The 12,316-nt window shown below is 46.4% G+C and overlaps 1 protein-coding gene across 1 annotated transcript; it reads right to left on the reverse strand.

Annotated features, from left to right (window-relative positions):
• Positions 1-8,261: 8,261 nt before the first annotated feature.
• On the reverse strand, positions 8,262-11,847 carry LOC146191205 (BRCA1-associated protein). Its single transcript, XM_084601691.1, has 2 exons — positions 10,192-11,847; positions 8,262-9,760 (listed from the first exon to the last, which is right to left on the reverse strand). Exons 1-2 carry the CDS (start codon positions 11,596-11,598, stop codon positions 9,392-9,394), a joined length of 1,776 nt encoding a protein of 591 aa, XP_084457817.1. The 5' UTR covers positions 11,599-11,847; the 3' UTR covers positions 8,262-9,391.
• Between the last annotated feature and the right edge of the window lie 469 nt (positions 11,848-12,316).

Consider the following 12,316-nt stretch of genomic DNA (forward strand, 5'->3'; position numbering starts at 1 on the left):
CGGCTCCTCTTTCCTTCCACTTTCACTCCCACCTTCATCCCTTCCACTGCCGCCCCGATTTGGCCTCCGATCGCATCAACGTAGGCTACCTCACTGTCATCTATGTTTAATAAATAATAATAATACGAACCTAAGCTTTAAGGCCTCAGCTCGCTTCTCCCTTCGTTCTTTATTAACTTCCGGGTGCATATATTTAGGAAGTTTGCAACAACGGCTGCTTGAGAGTGTTGATTATCCATTAGTGAAAAAACAGCGCAACAACGACACACGAGAGACAAGCACTTGTCTCTCGTGTGTCTCGTTGTTGTTGCGCTGTTTTTTCACTAATATTTAGGAAGTGGGGGCTAACAACGCATCTCTTATATCTCTCTGTATGTCCACTTTCTTAGCTGAGTGATGATGACTGTGACGTCGGTCAAGTTTAGGTGACGTGAAGGATGAAAAATTGTTGAGGTTTAAGGGCTTGAACCTCGTGATAGAGCGAGTGCTGCAGCGATAGCCTCTGTAACGACGCCTTTTCAATCCACGTTTTTTTTTCCATATTTTTTCTTTAAATAATGATAATTGGTTCACCGGAAAAGAGAGGCGCCGTAACTGTCTTCTGGGGACACCTGGACCACGCCGTAAATTACTCCCCTGATGGAGCTGGGGCAAGTAGGTCACCGCCGCTTGTGGCGGGGGCTAGCCTGCCACCGAATTTTTATCTGTCGTGGGCCGTCATTGCGCCCGCCACCGCTTCGGTGGTGGACGACGGCTGTTGTTGCGGCGCGCCTCTTTCTCTCCCTCTTCCTTTTCTTTCTTGTCTATTTTCTATTCTGTCTGCACGAGGCAGCGGAGGTGGCTCAGCTACAGAGCCAGTAGCAGGCCCGTGCATTTTCTTTTCCTTCTTCCTACAACCACAACAACAAGCAACAACAAGGGAGCGCGGTGGGAGTGAACGCGGAAAGGAAGAAAGAGCCGTAGTGGAGGGCTCCGAAGAAATTTCGACCACCAGGGAATCTTCAACGTGCACTGACATCGCACAGCGCACTGACGCCTCTCCGTTTCGCCTCCATAGCACTACTGGCACTTTTCTCCTCCACTACCGCAACTCTCGCTTATCCCTCCCTCCCCCTCACAAGTCCCTATCTAAAATCGAACAGAATACGTGGCGCCATTTAGAGGCCCACACTTCGCTTTCCCCTGCACGCTTTTCCTTTATTCACCAAAGTCTAGATGGGTTTGTATTCATCCCAGTGCCTTCTCGCCCAAATGCACGCTCTGCAGCTCTCCCCGAGCAGACTATGCTCACAACCAATACTCATGTCCGGCGCACTCTCCCCCCATCTCCTGGCAATTGACAGCCAGCAGCTGTGGGAGGCTGCTTTGGCCAGCTCGGAGCCGCATATTCAACAGCAGCTCACGACCTGGGCAGCGGAAATCGCCGTCAGGCGTGACCTGGAGGTCATTACCAGCAGCCGAAGGCCACCCACGGAACGGCGGCAACATAATTTTATTTAGGCCTTCACTAAATAAAGTTTTTACTAGCCACCTCAGCTGCCTCGTGCGAACAGATGAGAAATTAAAGAGAGAAAGAGAAAGAAGAGGAACAGAAAAAGACGCGCGTCGCAACAGCCGTTTTCCGCCACCAAAATGGCGGAGGGTGTAATGACGGCTTACAACAGGTACAACCACCGGTGGCAGGCGAGCCCCCGCCACATACGGCGGTGTCCTACCATTCCCAGCACCGTAGGACCTAGAGCAGCCACCACCTCTCTTCAGCTTCTCGGCGGTCAGGATAGAACCCGGGAAGTCCAGCGCAGTAGTTGGGCTTTTTATTGCGAAAGCAATACTGCTCGCAGTTCGAGCCTTCAGCGTGAAACGGCGGTGACCACCATTGACCTTTGACCTTTAGATGGCCCCCGTAGACGACCTAAAACTGGCAGGAGCTGCCAACTTGGGTCTCTCGTTTCACATAGGACGGTTATGTCAGAATCAGCCTGCCAGGACCCTGGCATTCACTTTACTCCTAGAGCCCAATAAGGCACGTTCATACGGCTTGGTTAAAGAGGGGCTTTATATGTGGCTGGCAGGAGCTGCCGACTTGGGTCTCTCGTTTCACATAGGACGGTTATGTCAGAATCAGCCTGCCAGGACCCTGGCATTCACTTTACTCCTAGAGCCCAATAAGGCACGTTCATACGGCTTGGTTAAAGAGGGGCTTTATATGTGGCTGGCAGGAGCTGCCAACTTGGGCCTCTCGTTTCACATGGGGCGCTTATGTTAGAATCAGCCTGCTAGGACCTTGGCATTTAGTTACACCTCTAGGCCACTAAGGCACGTCATACGGCTTGGTTAAAGCGGGGCTTTATATGTGGGCTGAGGAACAAGAAAAAGGGAAGAACGCTCGGTCACCCGGAGCTAATGTTATCGCTTAATATTTGGTTCAGCAGTGTTGAACCCTTGTGATTTTTTTCTTTAAGTTAGGTTTTAGCTAAAGGCACCTAAATTTATACTTTTGGGTGGGCACCACGGAATGGTGGGCACCTAACCAGGTCAAGGTCATGTTTTCATATTTTTTTCTTGTACATATGTTTATAAGAAAGAAAATGAGCAGTACGTCTAAGACTTGAGGGAAGAAGGTAAAAACGGAAAGAGTGAAAAAAGTCTCGCAGCGCAGGGCTGCGGAGTAATTCGGCCACATGGGGGCATTTAACGTGCGTTGACATATCGCACTACACAGGGGTGATTCTCCGTTTCATTTAAGTGACTAGTGCCACGCGAATATCGGCTGTACCTAGCGTAATGAAGCTTTCGCATCACTTGTCAGTTTATAGAAAGGTAACGCGCAGTATCTATCAATGTCACTTGAAGGTCAAATTATCAGTCACGAGGCGCGCGGCTCTGCATGCGTAGTGAAGGTTTCGCTTGAAAAGCATCGATCGTTTCTCAGCCGTTTCAATTCACTAAAATAATAAAGCCAGCGGAGGCTGGCTGTGGGAAGGGAGAGATGGTGAAGGGTGGCTGTTCCTGGCCCTAGGGGGCTGGGACTGGTAGGTCAATGCCGCTTGCGGCGGGAGCTAGCCTGCCACCGAATTTTTACCTGTTGTAGGCCGTCATTGCCTACAACAGGTAAACATTCGGTGGCAGGCTAACGAACAGGCGGGCTTGATGACCCGCCTATTTCACCTCGCCAGATAGTGAGTATTGTGACCGAACGCTCCGCGTGTGCTATTTCGGACAATAACGGCCGATCGCCCCACGACGGCCGTCTGTTTTGTACAGTGTGCGCGTGCGTGCGTAGTGAACAGTTGCCTGGACGCCCGCCCGATGTGCCGAGTGCTCAGTGACTTAAGACATTTGCGGGAGGGCCTCAAGCAAACTACTGTATACTGCACCATAATGTATACATTTCCTTTATTTTTACCTACCCTTTTCTTTCTCCCTATCGCTCACCTCTTTGATTTCCTCTACCTCTTCCTCGCTATCCCTTTATTTCCACCGCCTCAGTTCAGGTGCTCAGATATCAGATACCGGGGCTGGCAAACATCTTTTCCTTCCTTTTGTATATACAATAAATAACCACTACCACCACCACCACCACCACCAGGCCGTCATTGCACCTGCCACCGCTCAGAAGGTGGAGGACGGCTGTTGATGCGGCGCGCGTCTAGCTTTCTCTCCCTCTTCTTTTTTTTTTTCTTCTCTACTTTCTCTCTTCTGTCCGCACGAGGCAGAGGAGGTTAGCTGAGCTACAGAGCCAGTAGTAGGCCAGTGCATTTTCTTTTCCTTCTTCCTACAGCCACAACAACAACGGCTGGCTGAAGGTGGTTGATTCTGGCCCTACGGGGCTGGGACTGGTAGGTCACTGCCGCTGGCGGCGGCGGCGGCTAGCCTGCCACTATATTTTTATTTGTTGTAGGCCGTCATTGCACCCGCTACCGTCTCGGTGGTGGACGATGGCTGTTGCGACGCGCGTCTTTCTCCCCCTTTTCTTTCTTCTCTATTTTCTCCTCTGTACGCACGAGGCAGCGGAGGTGGCTCAGCTACAGAGCCAGTAGCAGACACGTGCACTTTCTTTTCCTTCTTCCTTCAGTCGCAACAACAGGGTGGCTGCTCCTGGCCCTACGGGGCTTGAACTGGTAGGTCGCTGTCGCTTGCGGCGGGGGCTAGCCTGGCACCGGATTTGTATCTGTTGTAAGCCGTCATTGCACCCGCTACCGTTGCGGTGGTGGACGACGGCTGTTGCGATGCGCGTCTTTTTCTCCCTCTTCTTTTTTCTTACTCCTCTGTCCGCACGTGGCGGTAGTGGTGAAAACATTTATTGTTATATATACAGAGAGGTATAGACACTAGGTGGGATGCCTAGACAGGCACTCCATTGGCGTTTGCCGCAGCCCTGGCGCGCTGCGTTAAGGCCTTTTGGGCCTCTAGGGTGCAGCAGCCGGACAGGGTCGCCTCCCAGTTCTCTCGGGTGGGGTTGGGGATAGGGACAAAGATGTTTTTTTTTGGCAGGCCCATACCATGTGATAGGTGTCAGACACCTCCCCCCAGTGCGAGCACAACCTGTCAAATTGTGGATCAAAATGAGAGTAGGCGGGCACAACATTGTATTGGTGAGCAGGCGCAGGAGCACCTAAAATATTTTTACCACCACCTTTGTTTATAAGAAAGGAAACAGCATTATTTGTCAGGGTCACTTGAAGGTGAAAACATCCGTGACGCTTACGGCTCAGAAAGCTAGCACTGTTAAGATTTCGCTTCAAAATGCTTAAGCACTAAGGGAGAAACAAGCTCCGTCTTTAGGGGAATGGCGTCATTGCTCGTTAGCCTTCCCCAGCCCTTTGCACGGGGTGGGAAGAGTTTGGTGTGTGGATCTGTAATATTCACATATATCTTTAAATTTGTAAGCTGGGCTGAAAACACAATCCTGGTCTGCGTCGGGTCCCGTGGGAAATGCCCGGAAAGCGCGCGGGGCGGCCCAGCTAGAAAACCAGCAACAGGCCCGTACATTTTCATTTCCTTCTTCCTTCAGTCGCGACAACAACAACTGTCTCAATAACAGAAATGACAAAAAAGAAGAGTCAACGATTATATCAGGTTTTGTTTTCATGCCGCACGTGACTAGATTTGACTGTGGCATCACAGCGTGGCTGGGCAAGACATATAAAAAGATGTATCTTCGATACCGATACCCTGACAAATTGAATTTGCAATGACGGTACAAGGTACAGAACCGAATCGATTTTCGATACAGATACTCGATACTTCGATAGAACGCTGAACATAATGATAGCAATATTATTAGAGAGGTTTACATAACTAGAATTCTCCATAATGAAGCTATATATGATTACCGATGTTAGGAAAGCTTACCGCGCTTTCTGGAACCTAAAGTGCTCTCCCATAGCGCAGTTTTCTGCAACGGCTTAAACGAATATGAATGCATCGATTTATTGAATTTCTACTTTCTGAGAAGCAGACATTGTTTTTGGATTGAAGCCATGGTTATAATCTTAAAGCCTAGCGAAAATTTTTTTAACACAATGTTCTTCATACTAACAAACCTGTGAGCACTTGGCTGCATACAAATAAATCTGAAACGTTTTCTGCTGCTTTTCATTTTATACTCTGCGTTACCCGGAGGCTCCAGCGTTTTCTCTATGCTGAGATGTACAACTTGCATGCGCTTGGGGAACCGAACAGCGAGTTATTTGCTATTAATGGAATAACGGACTTTTGAAGCTGTCACTTTTAGAAGGAAAACAGCAAGAAGTGGCAGAACGTTTTTATTAGTTTTGAAAGAGCGCTGCCTTGATGTAGATAAGCGAGGGAGGCAAATGAGAAAAACCTCTACATAAGAAGACGAGCACACATGAAGGTGCCTTTTATCAGCGGATAAGGCTGAAGCATAGCCGCGTCGACTCGAGGATCTTAAAGGTAGTTAAGAATGGTTAAGAAGTCAAGTTTCACTGGCGTCACTTGACAACTACGGCTGGATGTATACATACAAAGATAAATCTGTTCCATTTATTTTTTCACAAAGTGGCATGATGCATATCAATTCATATATATATATATAAAAATTTAAAAATTCTTTCTTTTAAGATACTAAGTTTAATTAAAGTTATGCTAAAATGTTTTTGCAAAAACAATGTTTGACAATGCATAACTTGTTATAAACTTATGCGCTGGAAAAGTGCATTTAAATAGCGCTTCTATGCCGTGCATTTAATAAAAGCTTAGAGGCAATTGTTTTTATGCACACACACACACACACACACACGCACGGACGCGCACGCACGCACGCACGCACACACACACACGCACGCGCACACACACGCACGCACGCACACACACACACACACACACACACACACACACACACACACACACACACACACACACACACACACACACACACACACACACACACACACACACACACACACACACACACACACACACACACACACACACACACACACACACACACACACACACACACACACACACACACACACACACACACACACACACACACACACACACACACACACACACACACACACACACACACACACACACACACACACACACACACACACACACACACACACACACACACACACACACACACACACACACACACACACACACACACACACACACACACACACACACACACACACAGTCTAGAAGCCCAGGCCTTTCCGGCACAGTTACAAAACCTGGGTTTGTTTCGAATAAAATGCTGTAAACTACAAGCAAGTGTGGCAGTTAGCCGACTGCATCGTGGCTAAGTAAGGCCTTAGAAGGTCGTCTTCTTGCTGCCAAGCAGAGCTGGCACGCGGAGCCGAGGAGTTTGTAGAATCGTGCATAAGCTACTGCATTTGATAGCACAGAGAGCAGGCTGCTTGATGAGAATGATATGCCTCAGAGACGAACAGGCGGGCAGATGGTAAAGTGTGGGAGAGCACCTAGGGCTACAGGAGTGCGCGCGTGGTCCCTACTGCGTCTTCGCTTTTCGATGGAGGCGAAAAGCAAGGTGCCCATGTGCTGTGCAATGTAAGTGCACGTGAAGAACCCCATGCAATCGAATTTTCGTAACCTTACATTATGGCACCTCTCATAGCCTGAGTCGCTTTGGGATGTTAAACCGCACAGACCAAACAGCATGAAACCAAGCCAGTCTTCCTTGGGTTTTTGTTTCTTTGTTTATGCATCTTAACAGCTCAACGGCTTCATGGTACGCATTTGGTGTTCACAAGTAAACAACCTTGTGAGCACCTACTTGCCATTGGTGCCTTCAGTTTTAAAGTAAGGGAATCTGGATAGATCGGTGAGGCTAACGAGAAGGGGCATTTGTAGAAAACTCCGAGCGGGAGGGAACTCGGGCAGTAGTACAAGCTGAGCAGCCATTAGCCCATAGTCTGAATCAATGCAACTTCCATGTTTTTTTGTTTTTTGCACAGAGTATCGTTAAATTACACGATACAAAAAATGTGCATTTTTGATGCTGATACCCCAACACTAATTTTTGCTGGCAATACCTAATACCAACATACAAAATGTATCAAAACATAGTATCGAAGATACATGCATCCTCGATACTGCCTATGACTGAGTCACAGCCATCTTTCTGCTGCTGAAACCAAAATCGGTGTGGAAGACTACTAAATTATAAAATTAACGGTTGCGAGCGAAAAGATTGTGGTTATCCAAATACAGGAATGTGTTACGTATCATTAACAAGAAAAATGGCACTGAAATTGGTGTTTACACTCCTTTAAGTGTGGTTCTTCAGGTGCATTTAATAATCTGCGGGTCACAAAAAGCTGAAAGCAAATAATAAACCTGGGAATTGAGAGCCTTCTTCCCGAACATAATGTGTTGGAAAAGGACTGGTAACAGAAGACCCACACTTTGTGCCACAGAAGCCCTTTAAGATAGAAATGATGCTATTCCAGTTTCATTGCCAGTGCTAGAACCTGCACCAAAGAGCCCATTTTCCTTTTATTGCCCTGGAGCTGCACATAGCCAGCTGACTGTTCTCACAAGGGTGTTCGTGGCTGCACCTCTGGCACACTTCCATACCATATCTACATGGGAGGTTTGGGCTTCCTTCCCGAACAAAACAACCTCTTCTCTGGGCACTCTTTTTTTCCGCATGCTCACTGTAGCAGGAGAGGGTTTCTAACTACTTCACCCTAAAGAATGCAGACGCATTACCATGATACATGCTTTTCTTAATCTCCAAATGTGAATGAGCACTAAGAAAATGTGAAAGTGCACATAATTTATTTTCAACATTTAATGTCAATAACGAATCTAAGCAAGTAACAGATCATGTGCCTAAAACTGATACAAAGACTTGTTCACATCCACTGTACATACAGGCAGCTGATTAACTTATAATCTCATGTGTGCCCAAGAGCAGTGCATTATATCTTTGCATAAGAACTTCAACCCTGTTCAAAATAATCTAAGGATATGCTTCTATGCGACATACAATATGCAGGTCACTGCAATTTCCCTAGCGAGTTTTCTAACGCTAACAGCCACAGAGAAATAGATATCATTAGCAAAATGAGATTTTGTAAACAGCAATGCATTTCACATAATACACAAGGCCACAAAGAAGAGGTTTATACCTTGACTTCCTTCTCAGTGCAATCCAACCACTCCGTAAAATCAGGTAAGTACTTACAGTAAAACTTAGCGAAAGCAATTAGCTTGAAAAATCTACCACTAGCCACTTTTCTGGTGTCCTATGCATGTGTGAATGCAACGAAACTCTAAATGGCATTATTACAAGACACAAGAAAAACAAACAACAGTGGCATCTGACTTCCACATTACACCTAGTCCTCAAGCTATACACACATTTCTGGGAGACCACTAAATAAGTCTCCCAAAGATAAAGTGCGTCACTTGCTTTAAGAAGAAGAAACTTTATTGTTAACCACATCATTTAAAGGTCTTACTTGAAAAGCCACCAAAGGAATCAATTTGTCGATTGCTGCCGCCAGTTAAAATTTAATTTGCAATGCGATGTACAGCACCAATGCCACAATTATATTAAATTAGGTCTAGTGCTCGAGAATGATGTCACAAATTTGGGCAAACTTTTGATAAGAGGATTTAACAAATTCAAGTCTGTAAGGTAATGAAGCTACGCTTAAGGCACAAACCCTTGGGCTATTTGGCAACAAAAGCAGCAAGTTTAGCACAGAGCCATATGGAAGAGGAAAATACCAGGGTATACTTTTGAGCATAATGCATTCTAAATATTGCACAGAGATGAACAACAAAGCAAAACCCATATAATGCTTTTTGTCTGTCTGTATCCTTTCTTCACTCTTTCACACCTTTCAACAAGCTGTCATCACTCACTCTAGCACAGTAACAATCAGCGATTTTTTCGCCTACGCTGCTTCTGTGTTGGTGTGCTTGATGGTCCAGGATTTCCAACAACGATAGAGCCCTCCTGTAATTGGAGCTGCATCTCAGCTGAGCTGGATGAGATCTTGTCTTTTGCATCGAGATAGAACATCAAATCCCTGATTTGCTCCTGCAGTTCCTGAATTTCCTTGTCCTTTGTTTCTTGAAGTTCCCGCAGTCTAGTTTCAACATCCTTGAGCTTTGACTGCCATACAACTTGGTTTTCACGCAAGCATTTGTTGATCTCTTTCTCTTCTTGAAGCTCAGCTTTCGTCTTGGTCAACTGCTGAGACAGCTGCTCAGATTTCCGACGCATAGATTCTCGGTCTTTAGTCACCTAAAAAGAAAAATGCTATCTTTAAGAACAATAGTAAACGCATATAATAATCATTCAATGACATGCAGTTCTTCGTGGAGGTCACAAACCTGTGTCATAAGTTGGTGCCATGAGCTCACTCTATAGTTGCTCCTAATTTACACTCGAACATAATCAAATTTTAAAGAGCAACTAGAGTGCTAATTTAAACCTGTTTTTAAGCCTAGGGTAAGCATTAAGCACTGCCGAGAGTTCGATCCCTTATAATGCAAGATGTAAACCTAATTAAAAAGATCTGCCTTTAAATGAAGACACATGAAAGCCAAGCTAATGGAAAATATGAGCAGTGTTTTTAATGTAGGGAAATGTTAACACATTTAAATTTTGTGAAGGATAACCATGGCAGTGCACCAAGCAGGCATACGAAATTCTATCACTTGAATGGCACCCACCTGCCTAAGTTTTTGCTCCAACTCTTTGCGTTCTTCTACTGCAATTTGAGTCTTCTCTTTAAGCTCATTTATCTGCCGGTTGTTGTCTTTTTGGTACATTTCCATGCAGTCTTCAAAATATCGGCGCTGCTTTTCAAGCTGACTTGTTAGCAGGTAGGTATATTCTAGCTGCACAGAGTCAAGTTTTTCGTCACTGTCCGTGCGTGAAGTTTCAAGTTCCACTAGTTTTCCGTCAGTCTTGTTCTGGACAAGACGGTGAACATAGTTGTCACCTGCATAGTCCCAGACGCTGTTGTTGCCCAGCTGCATTGCAAATGTGTGGTCAGTACGTGCATAATGGTTGTAAGCGTGAGCCTCAACATAGCGTCCACAGCCTATGTGGCCACAGATGAGGCAGATCCAGAGATTTTCTTGTGATCCACAGCTGAAGCAACGATTGTCCGGTACTGGTTCAGGTGTCTGGCAGTATCGGCAAACGGGACAGCTAGTATCGCCCCACTTGGCCAAGCAACCATCATGGAAGGTGTGGTTGCACAGTATAGTCAAGATTCCTTCTACAGATTCGTCCATACGTTCCAGGCATACAGGGCAAGTTGGGAGCTCAGTGTGACCAGGCACTGCGTCCCCCTCGCCTTCTTTGACCATCTGCACCTGGGACACGTACGCCATGTGACAGACTTCTGGTTCGATGGAGTTGAAGCGTTCTCCATTGAAATTCTGGTAGAATTCGTCGGCCCACTTTTGGTCCCGGAACTTAAGCAGCACCATGTAGAGGTTGGGCTTCGAATCGCGAATTACGCGAATGCTCTCGACGTGCGCGCTGACAGGCGCGATAAACTGTAACAAGTCATGTAGAGTCATGTGCGCTGGCACAGCTAACATGCATAGCATTTCACTCCGCTCTGTCTCACCCAATGAAGTTTGCTGATTTTCTTTGAAAAGATGCAGTATGCCTTTCGTCACTTCCACGTTATGATTGCCGCTGAAGAAAGGAATCTGGCTCAACGCCGGTGGTTTAGACCTTTCTGCAGCGCATCCACTTCCCATATCTGCATTTGCTTCAGAATCTGCACACTGCTTCTGATCGCCCTCCTTTGGAGCAGATGACTCGGAACTTGCACGGTCACCTAGGGGGTCCGCCTTTCGTTGACACCGCGCGGCTTGTTTTGAGGCCATGTCTTCCGTTTCTATTGTGACTGTTTCGATCACAATGTCGTGCGGTTTCCGGCATCCACGGCTTTCCTTCCTTATCTCCTCGAGCTTGCTTGAATGCCACTCACCTCTTGGAAATGGTGCGATCGCGCAATACTCCAGTCTTCGAGCTCGCGCCGAGACGTAGTTGATGTGAGGCAAAATTGGGAAGTCACTGGCAACTTCCAGCTTGAGGGCCACAAGAGACACAGACATAGTATGCTCTGCTATAACGTGCTTGCTTCAGCATTTCATGCGTTGATACACTGAGATTTAGAACGAGAGAAACTCGTTTATCAACGGGTAGTAACCTCGATGACAAGGCTATACAAGGAGCAGCAGCTTTCTCACTGACACAGGCAGCAACAACTACCACCACTACAACGCGAGGAGACCGATTGGTTTCTGAGAATTTAGAAACCTGACAGATTAGAGATTTTCTACGCCGCGACCTGTGTCCCTCATTTCGCCGTTAGAGGGCCTCTGTTCATCATCACCATTATTTTTTTCCGACAATTTCTGGCTGTGTTTGGTGGCTTTTAAGCATGTTTCTAATGCTCGCTTTTATTTTCTTGTTTTTACGTTAACTTATAAGTGTTTGACGAACGTAAAATGCATGATCAGATCCACTTAGTACTGCAAAAAAATTTTTCGCCCTTTCTGACTGTTTTGTAGGCGTGTATAGAAACTTCTCTCCATCCAGAGTAACGTTTGGGCGTGATAATTATATTGAAATTGAGTTGTAAGCAAATGCAAGTACACAGATATTTTGGGTGCGTTGAAAAGTAGCCAGTGTCTTCCCTACCGACGAAAGAGTGAACTACAAGAGACGCTCTAGTACTGGGGTATAAGTGCAGGTCGTGAAGGTTTTTTTAGGTCTTCGCCTAAACGAATGCGAGCGACCCCTAGCAATAAACGTATCCTGTACGTCACT

Source organism: Amblyomma maculatum, chromosome 4, assembly GCF_055883805.1.
Source record: "Amblyomma maculatum isolate TAMU_Amacu chromosome 4, ASM5588380v1, whole genome shotgun sequence".
Classification (NCBI taxonomy): domain Eukaryota; kingdom Metazoa; phylum Arthropoda; class Arachnida; order Ixodida; family Ixodidae; genus Amblyomma; species Amblyomma maculatum.

Coding starts and splice junctions, on each gene's coding strand:
- LOC146191205 (XM_084601691.1), bottom strand. CDS start 11,598: ATGTCTGTGTCTCTTGTGGCCCTCAAGCTGGAAGTTGCCAGTGACTTC. Junction 9,761..10,191: donor TGGAGCAAAAACTTAGGCAG/GTGGGTGCCATT, acceptor TTTTCTTTTTAG/GTGACTAAAGACCGAGAATC.